The 23,747-nt window shown below is 45.4% G+C and overlaps 1 protein-coding gene across 3 annotated transcripts; it reads right to left on the reverse strand.

Moving 5' to 3' along the window:
• Positions 1-180: 180 nt before the first annotated feature.
• On the reverse strand, positions 181-20,904 carry rgl1 (ral guanine nucleotide dissociation stimulator-like 1). Of its 3 annotated transcripts, none has more exons than XM_006790320.3 (18): positions 20,409-20,904; positions 8,295-8,405; positions 6,511-6,719; positions 6,339-6,413; positions 6,063-6,253; positions 5,628-5,752; positions 5,300-5,515; positions 5,116-5,219; positions 4,885-4,969; positions 4,662-4,751; positions 4,346-4,432; positions 4,113-4,145; positions 3,906-4,027; positions 3,523-3,612; positions 3,182-3,368; positions 2,042-2,287; positions 1,840-1,954; positions 181-1,596 (listed from the first exon to the last, which is right to left on the reverse strand). In XM_006790320.3, the coding sequence occupies exons 1-18, from the start codon at positions 20,583-20,585 to the stop codon at positions 1,409-1,411; spliced, it is 2,451 nt and encodes an 816-aa protein (XP_006790383.1). In that variant the 5' UTR covers positions 20,586-20,904; the 3' UTR covers positions 181-1,408. The 3 variants fall into 3 exon arrangements, with proteins under 3 accessions (XP_006790383.1, XP_006790382.1, XP_035763425.1); XM_006790319.3 differs by lacking the exon at positions 20,409-20,904 and adding an exon at positions 10,407-10,591; XM_035907532.2 differs by lacking the exon at positions 20,409-20,904 and adding an exon at positions 9,283-10,233.
• Positions 20,905-23,747: the final 2,843 nt, after the last annotated feature.

Consider the following 23,747-nt stretch of genomic DNA (forward strand, 5'->3'; position numbering starts at 1 on the left):
ATTCAAGTCAGCACAAACGTTTCCCACTCAGCAGAATGAGTTGGGTTCAGTCCAGAGCAGCAATGTCAGTCCTAACAGAGCGGAGCACGTGATCTGTCACTGCACAAGGGTAAAAATACAGACGCAAAGCTTCCTTAGGCCTTACGGATAATAAAGTCATTAAACACGACAGGCAATGAGTCAGAATAGTGATAATAATTTATTTATTCAGAGTCTTTGGCAGTGGAGAACAAACAAGGCTGAATTAATGAGAACATTTTCACGTGACGTTCAGTTTTTATCTGCGGTGGAGTGAAAGTGTGAAGGCTTCTGACATGTGTTGAAACAGACGAACAGATGGGCGTTTACGGCGTTAAATGAAATGAAGTATCCCGCCAGATTTATGACACTCTGACACAATTAGCATGTATGTTAGCAACGCTCCAGTCTGGTATACATGCGTGGCCTGAACTGTGTTGCAAAAAGCATAGAAAAAGCAAAATTACAAAAAAGAAACTCATTTAGTGAAGAGGGAGCAAACTACTTAACGCGGCAGTTTGCACGCTCTCCCATATTCACATCTGCTACCAACTGTCAAGTGCAACTCTGTAGTTCATATAATGAAGGGCAAAGAGGTACAAATACTTTCCATTTCAGTACGATACTCCGCTTTATCCTTTTTGTTCTTGTACAACTCGGGTTTTTTGTAGATCTGAGAGTCTCTCTAGATTAAAAAGAAGCTCAAACACTCTTTACACCCAAAACATTGGGCAGGTAAGGCAATTCAGCATTTGCAGAGGACTTGATAAAACCAAGTACTGGAACCAATCAGAATGCACAAAATGATGCATTCGTCACACAGCTCACAATATGGAGAAGAACACACACACACACACACACACACACACACACACACACACACACACAAGGCAGACGTAGCTGTCTGACAAGGGAAACCAAAGGCATCACAGCTTCTGTCAATTATTAATATCATTCAGAATACTGTTAGAGGTCCATTCATTCATTCTTTCACTGCTCCATCTTCTGTCTCTGCATTCAGCACTCTTGTATTGGGAGAAAGGTAAAGCTTGAGCTACATGTACGTCACAAGACATAAATGAGTTCTTTCAATATCAGAATACTGTTGGAGGTCAGGAGATTGGTGCTCCCGTAATATGTGCAAAAAATATCTGTTGTAGTAAAGAGTTCAGGCCACTTGGGGTCACTGTTTCACTCTGTCACAGGCATTAGCAGTTTAATCCACATCCAAGGTTCACGTTAAGGCTGGGCGAGAATTGGCACAGTTCGGGATGAGAGGGAAAGTCTGAAAACTCGGAGAGTTCCACCCTGGATCCCAGAGAGCTCCTCATCCATTTATATGTCCACCCTCCGTCGTGTCTCGCCCTGGGTTAGTGGTGACTCGGCAGGGTCACAACGTGACTTTGCTGAGTCTAAGCGAGAGGCTCGAGCGGTGCTGGGTCCGCGGGAGCGTGGAACTACATCGGCTACGCAGCTGCACGGGCCGGCCTGCCGAGCCCCGCACCCGCAGCAGGAAGTCAAAGTTTGCCGACGTGTTCATGGCGTAAAAAACGTTAGCGTTGTCTGGAATCACCAGTTCTGAAAGAAATTAAGAGCAGGATAAGAACCAGGTAAATTTTACAACCAGTGATACCATCTTCACAACAGTACAGAGGGCTGTGTGGTTCACAAAGCCTGAAAACAGCTGATTAGTGGAAAAAATAAATTAAAATTCTGACGTGCAAATCTTTAAAAATGTGTTTTTATATGACTACTGCTAGCGAGCAATGTTAGCTTACTGTTAGCTAACTGTTCCCAAAGATTTTAAAGTCGATGTTTTACCTCTCTCCTCCGAGATGACCTGCACCAGCTCGTATCCTTCCTCCGGCTCCACCTCCAGGTTGTGCTTTGCCATTGCTCTAGCGATTACAGCTGGGGTCTTATCCTGATTGGTCAGCTGTTTGTGGGACAGATTAGATTAAGTTAGCTTTAACATAAACTGTGAAAATGTAAATCTTTAGCAGAAGCGTCAGTATTTATTCACCAGTATGCTCTTGTACAGATTCCCGTTGCCGTGTTCCAGACTGACTCTTATGATGCAGGCGTCCTGGGCCTGGGTGTTATAGGCGAGAGTTTGACTCGGGGAAGACAGGGGTGTGAGGGAGATGGAGCGTCGGTGCATACAGGAAGGCCCGGGGAAGGAGGGAGATGTAGGAATCATAGAGACGCTGGCTGTGGAGGAGTTTGTGTCCATAGAGTGGAGTGAAGTGCAGGAGGATGATTCTGATAGCTGGAGGTCACGATGAAAAACAACAATTATTTTCATTCTTCATTAAAATTATTAATAAGATTCATTATCATCTGATACAACTCCAACATTTACTTTATTTTGCATCTTGTGTCAGAAGAGTTAAATGTAGCTTATACGCTCGCCGGCCACTTGGCTCACTACACCTATTTAACCGTCCAATCACGTGGTAGTAACCCAGCAGATTTAGCCATGCAGACAAAGTCAAGACAACCCGCTGACGTTCAAACATCAGAACGAGGAAGAGTCATGATGTAAGAGACTTTGACTGTGGCGTGGTTGCTGGTGCCAGACACACTGCTCTCAATATTTCAGAAATATCTGATCTGCTGGGACTTTCCCACACAACCATCTGCTTCAAGCTGAAGAAAGGCCACAGAAACTCCACTCATCACAGCCAAGGTCTGCGGAAGAGCATCTCTGAATACACAATAGGTCCATGCTTGTTGTAGCAGATGGGCTACAGCAGCAGAAGACAACACTTGCGCCAATCCTGTCCGCTAAGAACAGGAGACTGAGGCTGCAGTTCATACAGGGTCAGAATTAGGGCGCGAGGGAACGGGAGAGTCACGGATGCAGCAGCTGTGTGATGAACTGCGCGTTCATATCAACGCGGAACAAAATCTGAATAACGTTTCCAGCACCGTGTTGAATCTGTGCCATGAAGAACGGCACCAGTTCTGAAGGAAAATGCGTACCTAATGAAGTGGCCAGTGAATGCTCAAAAATTAAAACATTTGTTTATTCTCATGTGCAACTTTATACGTGTCAAAATGTTAATCCAGTAAAAAAAAATTTAAATGGAATTGACTCGTTTTTAATAAAGTTGTGTACTTTTTTTGCACAGCACTTCCTGCCGGTGGCTTTGTCGCCCACCTTGTTTTGCTGGGAGTCGGAGGTGTGAGTCGGGGTGGCGAGTCCCTCGCTGTCCGATGGACTGCCGGAGTCACTGGAGGACACGCTGACCGAGTCCATGCTCTCTCCGGAGCTGCCAGTAGGGGGCGAGCGTGGCGTCTCTCTGACTGGAGAACTGGCCGAATTACTGTCTGTTCCAAGAAAAAGCCTGAACAGAAAATGAAGCGAGCTGTTAGATGATAAAACTTTAAAAAGTCCCTGCAGTTTCATTTCCTCATTCTACTTTGGACTTCACTTCAGATTTAAAAACAGCACTCGTCTTTATTAACTTTGAAAAATGTCTCCTTTCTTAATGCACTTACAAGCTGAGCCTCTTCACCATGCTTTTCCGAGGTTTGGTTAAAGTCGGACTGCCGTCACCGAGACCTTCAATCTCACAAGACAAGGCATAGCTGCAAGAAAGAGTATTAACAGTGAACCTTCAAGCGGATGGTGGTTTCAGGAATAGCAGTGAGACAAAAAAAGTGCTCAGAGAGCAAAACAACATGTAGAACAGATCAGTAGGAACTAAAGAAATGACAAAATCAGCAGGGAGAGACGATAAGAAAAGACAGAACAAAGCTGCTCTGGTGTATTTGTGGGGGAACAATGGATCCGGCAGACCATGACTCATGCACTAATTTGCTTATTATCACATGGATAACGGTGCAATGAAAATAAAAAGGGTATTCACAATAGAGTGTACCTTTCCTCCTCGCTGAGCTGAGGCTGGCCCTTAAACCAGCGCAGGAAAGCTGGGTCTGCAGTCAGACAGTAGCTGTTACAGGCCGACTGGAGCAGCTTGATCTGAGCGATCACCTCAAACTCCTGCAGAGGCACAAAGAAGGTTGCTCAGAGTAAACACCACGTGAGTAACTGTAATCACGTCAAAGGAGGCAGACTAAAGACTCACCCTGCGTCTCTTCTCAAAGTTGATCAGACCACCCTGCAGAAGACACAAAGAGCACGCCGTCAGAGCCGACACGTCACGCACCAGCGACCGCTTACGCAAACAGCGTTAGGCGGACAGCTCCACAAACGCACCGACAAAATTCCTCACACACTTATGGAAACTTAGGCCCGTTTCTGACAGATAGACTTTTAAATGTTCAAACACTCGCACACACGATCAGTAGGTGCTCTTACCTCCACTAGGTCAGGCAGGGCCGTATCCAGCATGGTCAGGTCGGTGAGGAAAGTCCCCAGGTACGGTATCGTTCCCTGCATCGCTCCCTGTGGAGGAACGGTTCGATTATTCCGTGGGATGTTGCAGTAAAGTCACATCTTTGTTTACACTTTGTTCTCTGCAGATGGCGATGATAATAACAAAGGGGAGCATGGCACGTGTAGTAAACAGAGTTGTGTGGCTTCGCGATCTGCACAGGCTAGCAGTCAGTGTAGAGTACACCGCTTTGTTTGGTGTTTGTTTCTAAAGCTCGTTGTCAGCCAGCATTTGTCTTACCATTTCCTTCTGCAGCTGGAGCCTCTTGTGGGTGCGTTTCTGGTGCTCTTTGGCACAGCTCTCGAGACTGGCAAACTTTGACGTGCCTTCCTGTGGGGCAAACAAAAAAATGGCTCCAATTCTGGTTCCAACCATGCGGCGAACAAGCAATTTTGGGATTTCGAGTAACAGATGGTTACTAAGCATTCCTAAACTGGATCAGACATGAAATGAACACGCTCACCCTCATCAGTAGCTCTCTGCTGGTCAGGTAGTTGTTATGGTCCGAGAAAATGTCGGAGAGCTCCTCGAATGTCTGCACGCTGTCTCTGCAACAAGCACAGATTCGCGTCAGCTAACGTGATGTCACATGGCAGGAAAATACGCGCGCAAAAAACACAGAAGAATCTGCGAGATCTCGTTACTATCAAAACCAGCTGAGATCATCTGCAGAGCCGAGAGTTCGGGGGCTTACTTGTGCACGCAGGCCCACACTCTCTTCAGTCTGTACAGAGGGTTGGACTGAAGTGCCGACACAATGGCTCGCAGAGATGAGAAGTTCTTCCGTATTCTACACTCCTGTTAAAAGACGATTACAAGTCAGATGACATTCTTACTGATTTCAAGCGTTCGTGAGCGAGTCTGTCTCTTCGGCCGACCTGCGCGATGTCTATCCAGCGCTGGATGACCCGTGCTCTGACGTGAGGCCTGAGCTGTCTGTGCTTCAGCACTGTGTTGACCACGCAGGCCGCGACAGCATTGAACTGCGTAATGGTGGCACGGATGGTGGGAGCGCTGTGCTTGTTGTCCTTCTTGTCCCTCTGAGACCAGACAGAGCCCAGACAATGATGGGGTACGACCTTTTTAAACAGCACCTAAAACACCACCAAGAAAAGCCCCCCAAAGAGTACGATGTTAGTGAGGCGACGCAGAAGAAACGGGATGTAACCTTTCCCTCCTGTTTCCACATTATTTCCCTCCACTTACCGCATCCATGTAGGTCAGCTGCTCGGCCACCAGGTCTGCGTCAAACGACAGGAAGTCCTCCTGGACCTCAATCTCCGCTTCATCCTCTTCCCCCAGGCTATATGAATGGTTGCTGTGGAAACCAGCTGAAAATAAACAAAACAGGCACAGGAAATAAACGACACATCTGAGATAGTGTTTACAAGTTTACAATACTGACGTCAGCATCATCTGCATGATATCACAGAGAGGCAATACTCATAATATGAACTCCACCCCACCCAACTGCTCTTCAAATCCTCGGTTTGTGAGGGGTAGCCAATCAGAGGGAAGTTAGCTTAAAGACAGGGGCTTAATGGCTGCTTGAAGGCCCAGCACAAGGTAAAGAAGGAATTTTAAAATTGTGAGTCATGCAAAGCTTAAAAAGATAAATAAATAAAAAGAAAATAGCGGTACCATCAGTGTCATCCATGCCGGCCTGAGCCTGCAGCTGTTCCAGCAGACCCTCTGCCTTTCTGAGAGCCTCTGAGCCCGGCAGAGCCTTGCGCAGGTAGTCCATCACCCTGTGGAGACAGGGGTAGTCCGGAGGCTCCTGGAAGTCTTCGGGACACTGATCGAGCCAGGCACGCAGGATCGAAGCCAAGGTGCTGTGGAGAGAGCCGGGAAACCTTTTAGAGAGATGGAAATACAGGTGAGCGGGAACACTGATGCGCACGTCACACTGCAGCTCACTTTCTGATGGCGCCGGTGGTTTCAGAGCCGTGGCATCTGTCAGCGCCTTGCTCGTTTTCTTCCATGCTTCCATATCTGTCACAGAAAATAAGAAGACGACGCGTTTTAAAAGTCGCCACAACAAACAGGCGGAGTATTCTTTTTCAGTTCGGATCGTGTCATTTCAGCCTACTTGTCGAGCAGCAGCTGCAGAACGGTTTGCGTGCACGCGAAGGCTCTGTAGGTGGAGAGGAAGATGGACGTGTAGGTGAGGTCGTTGTCTCCGAACGCCGTGAGCAAAGTCTCCACCAGTCGCTCCAGCGTTCCAGCACGGATACTTCGGATTTTGCAGGTCTCCAGCTGGCTCACCGTGTGGCCGGGAGGCAGGCGATCCCCTTCCGCCTAAACAAGAAACATGCGAATTATGACAAATTTAAGCAAAAACCACCAGAAACCTATTCTACAGCCGTGGGTAAGTCTACCGCAGGGACACAGTGATTCATAACAAATCCACAAATGTTTCTTTAACTTGTCACCCATCTGCCTTATACATTTTTAAACTGTTGCATTTCTGCAATTGGCTGGTGCTTGTAATGCTTTCACCAATACATTTAAGTAAAGGGTCGAGAGGAACTCTGAAAGAAGTGGAAACAAACAACGAGGGCTCGAAACATCAGGGGGATGAAGGAAACAGTACGGTGACCTATATTTAATTTGAATTTCTCCAGATGTGTCCGACTATTGTGTCTACAGGGAAAACAGAACGGGTGGTTGCAAAACAGCCGGGGAGAGAGAGAAGAGAGAGTAAGGGGTGGCACAAGACCCAGAGAGAGAGAGAGACCTTGGTGAAGTTAGCACGCTACAACAGGAAACGCTCCAATCTGCTTTTAATCACAGCGAAGCCCCTCCTCCACCATCCCTCCAGACAGAGAGGAGGATGGCGGCACAGTCGACTTCTCCCCTCCGATAACAGCTCGGAGCACACAAAAAGTCTGATTATTTATCTGTCCGAGGCGATCCACGGCACAGCCACAATGAGCACAACTGCACACACACACACGCCTCGAACTGTGCAGACTGGAGCTGCTTTTGTTCTCGTACAGCTGACTGTTTATAGTAAATATACTCATCTCATTGGGAGCTCGCTCTTTGTTCTGCACAAAACACCCATGTCGTTTTAATCAGCTCTAATTGGGCTTACACCACTGTCAATACATCCAGGCAGTGTTGGAGGCTCGCAGCCGATATCAGATTCTTCTTTATGCGCCAGCTCTCATCCCTTATGTCAGCAACACAGTTCCAAAGAAGCTAACAAACACAATATCCCGAAGATCCTTTAGCATTTTCTGGGGAAAACTCACCAGAGAAACTATGAAACTAAGAGAAACAATGCTCCTAATTGCCCCGTCTGTGCAGTATAATGATGCACTGCATAACATCTTATTACGGAGACATAAACAGCTCTGTGGAGGAAACGGCAATGCCTTATATTCACTGAAAAAATGCACAACTGTGAGAAACTGTGTCACACCAGCATTCTGCAAAACGGGGGAACGTGCGGGCTTTGTTGGCAGCTCGGAAAGTCAGGAAATCACATGCTTTGGCTAAACGGTCCAGCTCTGGTGAAGCTGTTCAGTTTCAGCAGGCAGCTCAAAGGTGTTGTCTCCACTGGGAGATTTATAGCTCGAACATTAAAACAATAGGAGCCTCGGTGGAGCACAATGCCGAGAGAAGACAATGCAGATTAGGTTTGCCATTTTTAAGGTCAGCAGTCTGAACACGGATAACTGGACTGCTTTAAACAAAAAAAGCCATCCGGACACGATAACATCTAATCCGGACATTGTTTGCTTTAAAAACATTCACTTTTTTCCCTCTACAGCAGCTGAGAGTGCAGAAAGGAGGTTTTAACTGTTAGAGTCTGAACTTTTAACGTTTGAAGGTTTGGAGCTCAGCTCCTCGTCAGGGCCTACTCACCCCCAGCCATCTCGCTCCCTTGTTGGCCGCCTGCTGAATCTGGACCCTCTTCAGCGTCACGTTGTAGACTGCTCCGTCCTCTACTTCCTCCCCCCAGTCCTGCACTGAGCTCTGAAAGAAGATATCGGTGGAAATATTAGAAAGATCGAGACAGACGTGCTGCAGAGCTGACCTACACAAGTCTAACTTCAGTAGTTTAACAAGAAAGGAAAGTGATTTTTGTGTATGAGAAAAGCAGAGGGAACGGAAAAAACTGACAACTCCAGTGCTTAAAAAACTAAGAAGAAGAAGTGAAGTGCAGTAAAACATCAAGAATGACCAACTCCCCAACCCCCATCCCTGCAGCCTGCCAGGCCTCCCTCCCTCCTCCTCTCTGTCTCTACTCCCTCTTTTATTCCCAATCCATCTCTTTCATGATGTCTTGGTGTCTCTGGAGCTGAAGTCAGAGCTGGACAGCTTTACCCGAGCTCACCCAAGTTGTAGATTAGAGCCAGAATGGGCCAAGTCCAGAATAAACACCTCCACAGTAATATTTACATTGCTTTTCCCCCCCTCTATGAACATATGAGTTTGTCGGTTTGTCTGCTTCTACAAGTCAGCGGCGCTTGATTACAAATCAGTGTCACAACCACACCGAGACTAAAAGGATCCACCGAGTCGAATGTGCTGCGTCTGCTGCTGGTTGTAAATCAATGACGGCAGCAGAGTGCATAAACAAACAGAGGGAGCAGAGAGGAATCAAAACCCCAAACTGCTGCTCAGATTTAGCATGCAAACAGAGGCCGAGGCCGGCTCAGACACCAACACATGGAGACGGAAAGGAAAACAGAAGGAGCGGACAGCCATCGAAGGATAGGGCGCCTATAAACAGCACACAGGCAAAATCTCAGCCAAGTCCTCACACAAAGGCAACGGACGCCAAGATTACTCGTCCCCATAAAGTCCACACAGACGGGCCGCCGGCACAGAGATCAAGGGCCAAACTCACCATTAGCAAGTTCAATGGTCAGTCCTGGAGACCAGTGGCGCTCAGCCATTACTTGGCAGTGTTTGGATTCGAACAGAAACACGTGAGGGGCAGATATTCAAAGAAAGCCAAAAACAAAAAGACGTGATTTTAACCGACTCTGACAGATGAAACCAGCCAGCGCGCCTGCGTTACTGCAAGTCAGAGGATCTGAAACATGTCTGCACGCCCGTCCCATGCTGCTGTTCTCCATCTTGTCCTATGGTCAGCAACATGTTTCTCTCCCTCTCTCTTTTTTGGCTGCTGCCCGCTGGCTGGCACAGAGACAGATAAATACATCAGTGTATGAGTCATGCAGTCCACACACTCCCAAAACAATAGCGGGAGGTCCCTGTGCAGGCTGGCCGGGCTGCTGAGTTCACAGTCTGCACACACAGACTGCTTTCTGAAAGCTGGACAGATTTTTTTTTTTTTTTTTAAAAAGCTACACTCTCTTTGTGTATCAAGTTTGCTTTTTGTTGTTGTTTTCCCAATGAAAATGCAAATGAAAGCAGCCAGTAACATAAGTGAATAAGTTATCCAAGCATCCAAAAAACAGAGTTCACAGAGAGCAGGAGGTGAGCTCTTTACACCGCACTACCTGGGATCCTTCAAAGATCTGCACACAGACCACAAACATTACTCTCTCTCTCTGCAAATAATTCTAATCTGCACATCAGCCCATCAGCTGGTTGGGAAGAATAACGGAGATAGGGAGAGTGGCGCTGATCTGTTCGCCTGGACCCAGCTGCACGGGCTGTGATGGCCCCGGGGCCTCGCCTGTTGTTCCCTCTCTGCTTTTTGCTGTGGAGCCCAGAAAAAACCCACGAAGAAGTTTGGATCTGCAGCATCAGGTGAGGACATTTCTCAGCATTATCCACGGAACCGAACTCCTCCACGTACAGCCAGGTTCGAGCTCACCGCGACATCTTTACGCAGCAGTAAAAACAACCCTCACCACCACCCCCGCCCTCTCCCCCTCACTCAGTTATCCGCTACTTTCCCAAGCCTACAAACACTCACCCCCAACCCCCCCTTATCCACTCTAACCCCCCCTCCACGGACCACAAACAACAGACACTGCGAGTCTGCGCTTGGATTTTTACCATCTTAGTTTTCCAGGCGAACTTCATAGTGAGCGCTTCTCTCATGATCTGAAGGCAGCATCAGAGATCGACGTTTCTCCCGCACGTACACAAGAAGATGCGCTCCTTTCAAAATAAACTGCGATCCGCAAACGTTCACTGCGCTCCTTTCCAAACTCCAAGCCCTCCTCTGTCAACAGGCGCTCGACTCTCCGCTGAATGAGCAGACTCCTCCTCCCTGCACTCGCAGCAGCCCCATTTAAACTCCTCCCCCGAGCTCTTTCTCCAACTTCCATCAGACTGACATCAGTTTACGCACGCACACGCAGGGCTGGGACTCGAGCGTGCAAAATATTCCACATGCATAAATGTCCTTCCTCCGAAATTCATAAAAACATTGACTCAAAAAAGAATAATAACGTGTTTGTAGTATAACCCGGTTATAACCCGTGTTTCATTCATTAATTACCAATAACGCTCATTTGTTTTATAGTCATTTTCATTCATTGCTGTTTGTTTTTCAAAGAAACTATATTTTAGGCTCTACCTTCGTATAGTAAACTCTTTTTTTAAATATATTTTTTTAATTTAATGTATAATTTATGGTGGTGGTGGTGGTGGGGGGGGGGGGGGATTAAATTAAACTGCCTAATCACTTAAATTTTCCTTTCAATCCTGTTTGTCCTCATTAAGTGAAAATTCATCCAGAATATTCACCAACTAGCGGCTGCTGAGAGAGAACATGAAGCTTCTCAGGCAGGCAATCCAACTTTATTTATAAAGGACTTGAAAAAAGGACCAAAGTGCTCTACAGTAAATAACTTAAGAACAATAGATAAAACGAAGCAGTAAAAAGCAAACCAAAAAAAACAACACATAATACATAAAAATTAAAACAGCCCTATATTAGAAAAAACAACAACAACATACAATCAGCTTAAAAAACCAACATCTCACACGGTGTCAAAGAAGAGGCCTGTCTAATATCTAAAGGCAGATCGTTCCACAGTTTGGGAGCTGCTAAAGCAAAAGCACAATCTCCTCTAAGTTTACGCTCGGTCCTGGACCAGCTGATCAGATGACCTGAGAGAGCGGGTGGGTGTATAAGGCTGTAGCAGCTCACAGAGATAAGATTGGGAAGCAAATAAATTTATATTAAAATGAATCCTAAAAGGAAGGGGCAGCCAGTGAAGTGAAGCTAAAATAGGGAAATGTGCTCAGACTTTCAAGTGACAGTTAAAAGATGAGCTGCAGCAGTTTGCATCCTCAGTAGATAAGTAAAGCATGAAGCACTGACCCTAATATAAAGTGCATTACAGTAATCCAGCCGACTGCTAACAAAGACCATAAATAATTCACTCAAAGTTTATTTTTTATCCACCCACGTGGAGAAAAAGTGAAAACACTTTCCTTTCGTGACTTTTTATGCTTTGAATTACCCATGAAAATGGCAATTTTCCCATTTTCATCCTAATTGGAGTCATAATTCTTAATCAAATGGGACACTTTAATAAGCAAATCATTGCAGGAGAATGGAGAAAGCTATAAAACTATAATTTCCTTTCCATATGGGCAGTTAAAATGAAGATTATTGCTATAATGCATTAACATACAGATGTTGTTTAAGAGGATGAAGTGATGGGCTGTAGGCCCTTCTTGTATGAAGCAGCTGCAGCCTCGCAGTCCCTGCGTGGGACAATACAAGGAAGGCTTCAGATGGCGTCACCGCTACTGTGCATTGTCAGTAACCGGAGAGGAGAACAGGCCGAGTGTGTGAGAATGGATAACTCTGTTCCACTGTGTCTACACGTACTCAAACAGCCCACTTTTGTGAATAAACAGGAGGATGTGAATCGAGTGGCTGCGTTGTGAGGGCTCTTTTGGTGTATTGTAAACAAATATGAAAAAATGAGCCATCTGTGACTCATTTACATACGCTAAAATGCTAAATTGGTGATCCAAGAGTCACAAGGCCTTATCCAGAGGGGACACTGGAAGCCTTATGATGCTAACTGTCTTCTGAAGCAGTGGGAGGTAGATCTGTGGTGGTCCCCTTTTCAAAATTGTGTTTTTTGTGTGTAGATGCGTAATCACCCAACCCACCTCCCTGGCTCCCAAACGTCACCCTCTTCGTCACTGGCTCCCACTGTCGTCCACGGTGCACCCCACTCACAGACACACACACAACACTGCACTGTAGCTCCACCCAGCTTTGCCAGGAGTACAACTGAGTTGGTGGTTCTCCATGTGCTGTAACCGGCTTTTCTTCTAGCTGAGTCTTCATCGTGCTGCACATCTGGCTGCTGTCCAGTTCCCAGGCCAAGCTGCCCCGGTGTCCGCTCCAGTCTTAGGAACTCTGGGAAGCCCAGAGTGCCAGTGGGAAGGTTGTGACCCCACACGACCTCTAGCTCAGCCCCTTGGGGATTGGAGTGTTGGTCTCACAGTGGGAGTGATGTCATCCCTCAGTGTAAACAAGACGTCTGATGAGCGTGACAGCTGCCGCTCTGTCTGATGGACGAGTCGATGAGTGTGCTCATCTTTCAGTTTGCTTCCATTGGGCCCATTAAAGTCTGCTCTGAGCTCTAAAGTAGATTTAGACTGCAGATTTCAGTAAATTCAGAGCTGCTTCTGGTTTCAGTCAATCCCAGCTCTGAAGGACAAATCCAAGAGGAAACAACAGCCTGACATTTGGGAAAATCCACCTTCTGTAAGAAAGTACACCAGATTCGAGCCAGCAGGTCAGCTGACTTTAAAGGATGAAATGAACCTTTTCGCACTTTCAATTAATTCATGAACCACAGACTGTAAATAAAAGATGAACCTCCAGGCCTGAAAGTAGAGCTGCAATCTTTTGAAAGGCCAGCAGGGGGCGACTCATCTGTCTGCAAAAAGAAGTCCAATTGTAGAAGCAAAACAAACAAACACTGAGCTGACCCGTGATCTCAGTAAACTCTGTCCGGATTGGTTTATGGTCTTGGTCAGCTGCTGGGTTGAAATATTATTAATTTGTGTCCATTTTGCAAATTATGGTCCAGAAAAGAGTCAATCATGTGAAGTATGTCTCAGTGTAGATCAAAACAGACCGTTTGTTTTATATGTTATAATATTAGGAAAATATAGTTGGATGAAACAAAGTTTTTTTTAATTGTGCACAGCGGTGCATCTTATTTGCTTCATTCATTATTAAATATAGTAAATCAGAATTAAATTCTGTGGACTGGAGGTGCAATACTGTAACACAATGCTACAGGGTAAATACGTCATTATACACTGTATAAAAAAACTGTTTTTCCATCCTTGCATGTATACGCATGCACAGCTCCGTAAATCTAACTCAGCTTCATGCATCTCTCTAGAAACCCAAAGTTCATCATGTTTCTCTGTCTGAACACTGCACACTAAACTCCGACACAGTCGTCCAGGCAAATCCTCGTTCCAAGTTTTCCGCTATGTTGAAAAACTAATGACGTAATTACACTTAGGAAAGCCCTTGACAAGGGAAGGCCGTTTTTTGAATAATGGATTACAGCCATCATTGGGCTTCCCGAGTACTCTCTTCCCTTTGTTCCTTGGTCAGAATAGCTACAGCAGAGACAGAGAGGGGACAAAAACAGGAGGAGCACCGCTTGCACTGTTATTACACCGCAGCGGGGAAAAAACGCACATTCCAGGAAATCTCCCGCTTCCTGCCTCCAGCCTCTCGACTCCACCGAGGCTGGTGTCCTCATACCTGACTGGCTGTGGAGCCACTCTGTCCTGGAGAATGGTCATAAAGGAAAGGAAAGGAGAGGAAAGGATAGGAAAGGAGAGGGGAGGTGATTTAGTACTTAACATGAACAGATTACGTGAGAGACACACGTCAGCTAGGAATGTCAGCACAGAAAAAACAGAAACCGCTAACACACAGGGGACAAAATTAGAAGGGTCTTGGGTGGCATGTGCAACGTCTCTGTGTTTACACGTTAGATAAGAAGGTCACGTATCAGAGAAAGTGTAGTACACTTTGGAGATTAACTTGAAAGTGCACTATCTGTGCTGTGAGAGGGAGAGACTGAGGCAGGCGGGGGAAGAGTTCACAGCACAGTCAGAAACCGAGAAGATCCACACTTGTGGAAAGAGAGGCGCGATACAGCTGGACCAGCTCATGCTGGCATGCAGAGAGAAAGTCATTCCGTCATGTAGGCCGGAAAGAGACGTCCCTCTCTTCCTCCCGCGTAAACAGCAGACAGGAGATTCATCGCAGTGAGAGCTATCAGCTGTGATCCTGCCGTGGAAAGTCTCTGCATCAAGTCCAAAAATATGCGAGGATCTTTCCCGGTACTGCGTCGGAACCAGATGTTGCTCAGAATGCCGTCCATTTCTCTTCTTTTCTGAGTTGTACATGTGTGCGCGCACAGTCACTTAATCACACTTGCCTTTCACTGTGTGTTTGTGTGTGGTTGGTGGGTTTGTGTTTCCAAAGCATGCTTCCCAGCAGAGGGCAGAGTTCATAAACTGCTGTGTTTATCCAGAGTCAGCAGAGGCTCAAGTCACCCAGGGGCAGAGGGAAAAAAACAAGAGGGCTGGATTTATGGGTCAGGATGATCTGCTATAACTTCATAAAAAGCTGAAATGACAGAATCAAAGCAGCTTAAATGGGTCGTTTAGGAGCAATGAAGCAGTAGCAATGCCCCCAGTCAGCACATGTGTTCACGTGACGGGGTTTTAATGATGTGACACATCAGCAGGAGATGTTCAGGGAATCCAGCAAAAACAATAGATGGGCATAAAGACGGTCAGGTCATTGCTCATGAAAACACACAGCTGCACGCAGCTTTTCTTCTGTTTCTCCCTCACTCAGCTCAGCCTTTGTTCAGACGGCCACATTAAACGCTCCTCTCCTCGCTCCTTCCCACTCTCCCCTCCTCTGATGTCACGTCTCTGCTCCCCTCAGATCTATTGTCCCGGCTGTTGTTGAGCTAGCTCTCTCTTTCTCTCTCCGCCTCTGGACGGGTGACATCATTAGTTTCCAGTAAAGTCCAGAGCTGCAGACAAGAGACCCCCCACACCTCCTCCTCCACCTCCTCCTCCTCCACGCTTCACATACAAACCAAACTAATACAGCTTTCAGCTAAAACTGTTTTTCAGTCCAGGCGTCTTGTTATCATCAAAGCTACCAAATAATGTTTAACGAATGCAAAATTTGCGGGCACACGGTTTTTCTCAGCCTGCATACGGGCTCAGTTGGACCGTTACACAGAAGCTGGATAATCCGATTTCTGGTGACTCAGATACCACGATGCTTGTTAAGGTGATTTCAGGTGTCTCTGTGTTTAAAAGAGTAAGAGAAGTCACGGTAAACCCCCCCTTTGTAGCCCCCAACTGTGACCACCCCCTCCCAGATCTAAGCCCTGCTAAGCCCTGAATGAATCGGTCTGGACTGGCTTGGTTGGGCTGTCTGACCCTCTGCTAATGAGAGCAGGACCATCTGTTGCTCAGCCAATAATACATGCGACTCTGAAGGCATCACGTGTGCAAAACAAAGCAACACAAACACACCAAAGTGCAGCAGCCAACAAACCAAAACGACAGCAGCGTGGTGTTTCCACTTGTTTTTTTATGCACTTCCCCGTAGCAACAAAAACACACTCCTCGCATTTCATTTCTGCTGCTCAGATTAATTCTGAGCGTTATTATGCACATCCACGGGTTTTTTCATAGGAAATGAAACTGCAGGAGATGCACAAAAAGCAAACATTCGCTGCTCCGAGGCACAGAAACGGCGCATTTACGCCACCGGTGATACTATACCATTGACCGAAATGTAGCAATATGTTTACTCTGCCAGAGAGCAAACACTGTGAAAACCATGGTTCCTTAGCATATAGTTTTCATGTTATTTATTATCCACTGTAAGGTCAGCACAGTTATTGCAGTCAGTAATCTGCTGGTATAAAGTCTGTGAGTGCTGGCCAATCATATTAGAGCTGGAAACCAACAACCCCCAGCTTTACTAAAACTGGGCACACACACACACACACACACACAATGCCAGCTTGATCCCAGTCACGGGTCCTGCTAATGCTGCATGTCCTGCCTGAGCGGGAAAAGGAGTAGAGAATTTTGTGTGTGTTTAACACACACACACACACACACGCCAGGTATTCATATCTTGTGGGGACATCTAATTGACGTAATTTTCTTAGCCCCTTACCTTAAACCTAACCATGAAAAATTAATTCCTAACCCTTACCCTAAATCTAACCGTAACCCAATTGTAACCCTGTCACTAAAACCACATTTTGAGTCTCAAAAATGTTTTCAAACTCGTAGGGACCAGGATTTTGGTCCCCACAAGTATAGTAAGCTTCCAATTTTTGGTCCCCACATACATATGAATACACACACACACACACACACACACCGCTGCCAAAGCATTGAAAACAAACTAAATGAAAGCCGGTGCTGCCTCATATTAACCCACTTTTAGCACAGCAGTCAGCACCATGCACCCTTACAGCTACCATATGGTGTGATGAGTTTCTGCCCCAGTTGAGCAGGCTGCTCCTGGGGTGTTGTTGCCCTGGGATGGACATTTGGGTGACAGAAGCAATGCCTTTAGTATTGACTTTTCACACGAGTCCTATTATGTGACTTAATTAGGTCGAAGTTAACAATACGGACCTCTACAGAGCTGCGGGCGACTAGACAACTTGACTCGCAGCACGTGTAAACAACATTCGTCGTGGCTGACTGACTGAAAACGGCGACCGAGGCCCGCATTTAGGAGAAAAGAGAAGTCAGTGTAGTGTCAGAAAGTTACTGAACTGTGCTGCTGAAGAGGATATGGTCCTGTTTTTGTGTAAATTCAGAAAGAAAGAGGTCAAAAGGCATAAAAACTAGTTTCATCCGGACGAACAAATCACCTAAATGTCGAAATCATTGTCAAGTCATCAAAACAAATGACAAGTAAGAGGCAGAACTGGAAGACTGGAAATACTGAGACGTCACGGAGCATCAGCACTAAACGTGCACTTCTCTCTCCAAAGAAGTCGAGAAAGAGGAAGCAGGAGCGCTAACTCAGCTTTCTGCCTTTCTTTCAATGGAAAACACAGCATCATCAAAACTGCCTGCTCCTGTTTTTCCTGTATAAAGTCACTTCTGTGTTTCCAGCTTATGGCCAGCTGAGGTTATTGAACTGCCCTGCAGGTTACCGTAAGCCATCCGCTGATATTCCCAGTGCCGGAGCTCTTATTGATGGACCTGCTGCTTAATTAAACTGCCTAATCAGTGAGTAAGAGGAGGGTGCAAAGGACACTACAGACCGCAAAATGAAGACAACAGTGAAGCTATTATTTCTAATGAGTCCTTCATTCCCACTTGCCACTAACCCTCCAATGTTGAATTTTATGTAACAAAAAACATGCATTTTATTATTGAGTTAATTTTTTATGTGCACATTCCAGTCATAAGCTTAACTGTCAGTGAACCTTTGATACTGATCCTCATCTCTGACTTGAACTGTGGACCTGACAGCTGTCTGCAACAGGCTGAGTACAAAGGAGAAATCACTGCAGTCACTAACTTTATGACCGATATGGTTTCATAACCATGTGTAACTGGGTACAAAGCAAACTAAGAATAGAAGCACTCGGAGCAGGTTATCCTACATGACTAAAAGGAATTTCTTGGAGTTGCTGCAAGTAGCTGCACCACAAATACTTTTCTTTACCTTACATAATTTTATGGAACGACTATTCCAAGTATGTGGACAATCGCAGCTCTGTAAAAACAGTCAAACAGATAAGCATCTGACAGCAGAGCTGATGTATGTAACCTGAGCGTTCAGAGGAGGTCTGTGGGCTAACCTCCAGCATCCTTACCCCTTCAAACAATCGCAGGAAACAGCGCCGTGTGATGGGGCAACATGACAGCCAGGATGTCAGACAGGCACTGAGGAGGATGGTCTTCAGGCACCACTGTGTCACACTCGTCTCCTCTGAATGTGAATAATAACTACAAATACATCACTGCACTGTGTTAGATGCTCAGTTTACCAATAAAAGAGCAATCACAGTGAATCCAGCAGAACCGTGTGTTTCCCTCCTCGTGTTCTTTTTCCTTTGCAAAACCTAAACCTGCAGAATCAACGCTGCACACACTCAAATTGAATTTGAGTGTGTAGCAGCTAATGCAGCCTCCCATAGACATGTGGACTTGCTCAAGAGAAGAAGAAAGAGAACGCTGCGCTAATTTTAAAAGAACGACGTTACCCACCCCTGTACAATTCAGGGCCCACACACAATTAGCATCCTTCTCCGCTAAGCATGGCAGAGATTCCTGCGAACTGAGTCAGCTGACTTCCTGCCTGCTCTCTGCACACACGAATAAAAGGAATAAAAGAAATCATATGGCTCTTTTTTACACTTTCCAGATCTTATCGGACTAAATAGAAGAAATCATGATAGCAAAAAGAGTAATTTCATACAGTTTGTTTACAATCGCAAAAATGTTTCCACAAATTTTTTCTCCAGTGACTGTGATGGGTTTCGAATTGCTCATTGGATCAGTTTCCAGCACTCGTTGAATGCTGTAGCAACAAATGTTCGGCCCCTCCACCACTCAGTGATCTTCCTAGCAGCTTGGATTGAACTCTTGTGTACTTTTTTTTTCATAAACTCTTAAACAGGCAGGAAACAGACAGAAACCCTCTGAGGAGTCAGCATCTGATGTGCTTACATAGCATCCTCGGGTTCTCAGACTGAGCCTCACAGTCCCGACGTTCACTTTTAAATTTGTAGGTGTCATCGCGGTGGCTTTGTCGATCTTTAATATACCGTTTCTGTTCTTACACCCAGATTTTTTTCAGTTGTCAGAGTTTTAGTTTTCAAACTTTTAACTGCTCGTCCTTTATCCTCATGAAGTTATTAAGTTTCAGTTATTTTGCAATACCGGTAAATATATTTTACGTTAAAAAATCCTGCTTCTGGGAGATTTTATTCTTTCTTCCTCTTATTGTTTTTGTTAAAGGACGCTTCATCGGGTTGGTTTTCAGACCTCAGTTTTGTTCCTCTACAAGCCAATAAGTGTCTATGCGCTGTCTGAAAACACCAAACATACTTTCACTTCAGCATTAATACCACAAGTAAGTGTGTGCATCAAAAAAATAGCCACAGCTTAGCTGGAATAAGCCGCTAATAATTTTCTGGCAGTCACGCTGTTTTGGGAAATGAGAAACACCAAAGATGAATAAAAATAGAGCTGAATAGAAGAATAAATTTAACAAAAGCAAAATCCAACACATTATGGCTCCTGTTAACTTAACATTTAGCAAAACACACTCACAGAACGACCAGTAAGGGGTCGTTAGAATGAATGAGAATTACTGCGTTTCATAAGAGGTCAGCCGGACACCCGTCTGTGCCACCAAAGGTTACCGTCGTGTTTGCGTTATTTCACTATGAGCTGTCAGATTATTGCATAAAACTTACTCAAGTAGAGGCCAAATAGAGGAATCATATGACAGACGGCAAAACATTAACCAAGCGATTTCTTAGTTTAATATATGGAGAAAACTAAAGGTGTGTTTCATGTGGTTTTTGTTGTGTAGACAGCTGGATGCAGGATGTGTACATGTTAGCTGTCCCTGTGTAACATCTGCAGATTTTCCTTCCCTATGCTTCTCCTCGACTTTCTCAAGATCACCGACAGACAGAAGTGGCAAACATCACCCGTATCTTTGCTCCTCAGCGCGTATCTTTAATGTTTATAATTCCAAGCTTCTTTTCTCAGTGTCTTTTTTTTCTCTCTACTCTGGCTCCCAAACTTTTCCATTTACATTTCCAAAAACCCAGCATTTGACAGCACGCACGCACACACATACTTCAGCACCTCACACATTCCCAAACAACAGAAGGCCTTCATACGAAGGCCAGCAGCTGCCAGATTGTTTAAGGAGACTGGAAATGTCTGTGCTTCCCAGAAATACAAATAGATTTCGTGCAAACAAAAAGAGTTGATAGATATGATTATTCTCTGACTGACCCAGTGTCGCGGGCTGCTCTCCGGGGAGCGAGGCTGGTACCTCTGCAGGGCAACCCCTCCCTCCCCCTCCAGTAGTAAGGTGCAGTCCAGGTCGGGGTAGTGGTGATGGTAGGAGCCTGTAGGCCAGGGTAGGAAGGTGGCCAGAGGGTAGTGAGAGATCATGCTGATCGCCTGCATCAGCGGCAGGGGTGACGAGGATAGCAGATCATACTCTAGCTTGGACGGCAGGGTGGATGGAAACGTCTGCGTCTGCGGCCTTTACGAACTGTGACGAGGTGGAGGGTTTCCTTCAGGATGAACTTATGTCAGATTTGCCCTCCTCTCTTCTCAGTAAGGTTGCAGACTGGTCTTGGCTTCAGCTCAGAGGTGTGACTGATGAGAAATGCCCACTCAAGTTGTCCACCTCAGTCTTCTCCCTTCCTGTTTCTTCTGTTTTTTTTTCCTCCCCTCTCAGCACTCAAGGAACTCCGTTTGCCAACAGCTCTCAGCCACATGAGTGATTAAAGTCTATTGTCTCTCTCTCTCTTTCTTTCCTTGCCCCTTACATTCATCAGAGCTAAAAGGGGAGGAGTTATGACCTAGTGGCCCTGCCCCCCTCCTACGAAAACTACACACTAAAAGCAGAAAAGGACAGTGAAGCTAGAGACTTAAAGTGTGTCTAACATATTGGTCCTGAGGACTCTCCAAAGGTTCCTCAATAAATCCTCAGAGTTTTGAGAAATGACCGTGTTTTTCTCTAAGCTTAAAATCTTCCTTTCTTAATGTTCTCGTCTTTGGGTTATAAAAGTCCTTAAAATCTAATAAAATGTTACAGCTGAAGTGTGAACAACCTCATGAAGTTACTGATTTAACTCTCCGATAAGCAGCACAGCTTGTTGGCATTCGTGACAGCGGGGTCAAAGGTCAAACCATAATAAATGTGTAACAATGACGGCCAGAGGGAGAGAGAGAGAGAGCTTGTGTGTGTGTGTGTGGGAAGGGAATAAGAAGCAGTCATGTGTAAAACACAGAGAGGAGGATTATCTGGAACCAGGCAGTGCTCTCTCACACACACACACGCACACACACACACACACACACACACACACACACACTGTAGCCTGAGCAGTTAATACTGAACAAGGTGTGATGAAAGCTGCTTTCTACAGTAGCGAGGTGCACTATGAAGTCAGACATCACATCCGTTTTCTCGAGTAAATAAACAACCATCAGAAAAACACAAGCATCCGGCCACACACACACACACACACACACACACACACACACACACATACACACACGCACACACACACACACACACACACACACAGAGGTCTGAAACAGAACTTTAAAGTAAAAGATTTTCATTTACTCGAGAGTTGTATTCTTTTATTTTTTTAATCTGGCTGGTTTGATGTATTTGAGATTGAAGACTGGCGGCTTTCTTCGCTTTCTGTTGCCGTTCGTCATTTCTTTTAGATTAAAATTCTACTCAAAGATCACTTGATAAGCCAAGAAAATACAAATGATTACAGAAGTTAAACCAGGACCGTCTGTGTCGGGGTTGCTCGCAGATCCAGCGGACACGCTTCCCTCCAAACCGAGTGCATTGTTTAAATATTGTGGTTTGACTCAGACAGATAAAACAGAAAAGCCTCTCTCGTTTTCTTTCCCATAATCATTTTCATCGAATGGGACTTTTTGAAACACATAAAGCTATCGTATTTACAGGATCTCCTCGAAAAGCTGACACGGTTCCTGCAGTTTTTACATTAGTGTTTCATAATTTGAGAAGAGACCAACTGAATTAAATCCTGCTAAACTAATGAAACTAGATCAAATAAACCATTCTAAACTTAATTAGACTAAATTAAAGCAAACTAAACTAAATAAAGTTAAAAACACACACATTACAAACTGCTTCCTCACTAATCGTGGGTGTTTGTGTCTCCTCTTGGTCTCAAATTGAGGATTAACTACTTTAAACCAATTAAAATGAACTAAACTAAAAATAAAAAAAGTCTTCAGAAACTGAACAAATTGAACAGATTAAGAAAGACTGCACTAAACTAAACTAGGATCCAACTAAAATAAACCATGCCAAACAAAATAAACTGAACTTAACTAAACTCGACTTAACTGCCATCCAGGTCGAACGTGGTTTCCTGCTGTTTATGTTAGTGCTTTCATTTTTAATTGCTGATATGACCACTTCTGGATTTCACATGTGAGGTGTTTCTTTGTTTACACTCTGTGTGTGCGTGCGTGTGTGAGCACTTTTACTAACTCACTCGGTGCAGCAGCGCTCCAGCATCAGAAAACCTCCCCTGAAACCCGAGCTCGCTGCGGCCGTGACTCAGACCTACTCTCTGACTCAGCGTGACAAAATTCCTTCGAATCCATCGCACACACAGACATGCAGTCAGGCTCCTCCTAAAATATGCTTATATTTAGCACTGATTCATGATTGCAGCTCTTGCATGGAAACAGCACTGAAATGCCTGCCTAATCAAACCGGATGAACCCAGCTCCAATGGAGTGTCTGAAGAGGGAGGATAAACAAGGTCATGACTACCGGTGCCTTCTGGGAACGAATGGGAGCGTGATGGACAGGAAGAGTGAGCAAACATGCGGCCACTCTTCTCGCTGTCTGGACGGACTTCCAGTGAACTGGAAGTTACTTCACTTCAGCCCAAATTGCCTGACAGAGATTTCTACAGCAGCTTTGAGTGAGACAGATATGAAGGCCGGCCGGGCGGCGTCTTATTCCTCCGTATCTGTGCTCTTTTTTTTTTTTTTTAATCTCTTATTAAACCCACCCACATTTGGTCTTTCTGTGTAACATGTTGTTCTTGACATTTTCTTATTCCTTCTTCCCAGTGCTTCAGTCTGAGTGTGCTGACACAGTCGCAGCGTGGCCAGCGCTGGGAAACCAAACCTCTGTGCACACACTACACACTCGAGCTCTGCTCAGCTTGGGTCAATACAAACAAAATCTCTCTCCCCCTCATTTTCTCTCTCACAGAGCCTCAAACAATGGCACACAAAGCAAGACGAACACAATAGTAAATGCTCTGTAAATAAGTAGGAATGAGATAAAGACAGTGGAAGAAGAAGAAAAGTAAACTTTGTCCTGCAATGAAGCTCCTCACTGAAACGTTCCCCTTCTCTCTGGGGTTGATTCGCTGTCCGTGTGCAGCAAGATCTCCGTCTAAGTAAATAAATAAATCTGGGTAAATTTCCAGATGATTAAACATGCAACTATTTTGCTGGCAATAACTGAAATGAGTAAAGAAAATCAACAGCCTATTCATGCAAGATAATTCATAATTTTATTGGGGGGGGGGGGGGTCATAACCC

The sequence above is a fragment of the Neolamprologus brichardi genome, chromosome 23 (genome assembly GCF_056152115.1).
Source record: "Neolamprologus brichardi isolate AB-2024 chromosome 23, ASM5615211v1, whole genome shotgun sequence".
NCBI lineage: Eukaryota > Metazoa > Chordata > Actinopteri > Cichliformes > Cichlidae > Neolamprologus > Neolamprologus brichardi.

Excerpts from the sequence above, each read along its gene's own strand:
- rgl1 (XM_006790320.3), bottom strand. The coding sequence starts at position 20,585 with ATGCAGGCGATCAGCATGATCTCTCACTACCCTCTGGCCACCTTCCTA. Across the intron at positions 6,254-6,338 it reads ACCACCGGCGCCATCAGAAA|CACCTTGGCTTCGATCCTGC; the intron begins GTGAGCTGCAGT and ends CTCTCTCCACAG. Across the intron at positions 5,753-6,062 it reads CGGCATGGATGACACTGATG|CTGGTTTCCACAGCAACCAT; the intron begins GTACCGCTATTT and ends GTTTATTTTCAG.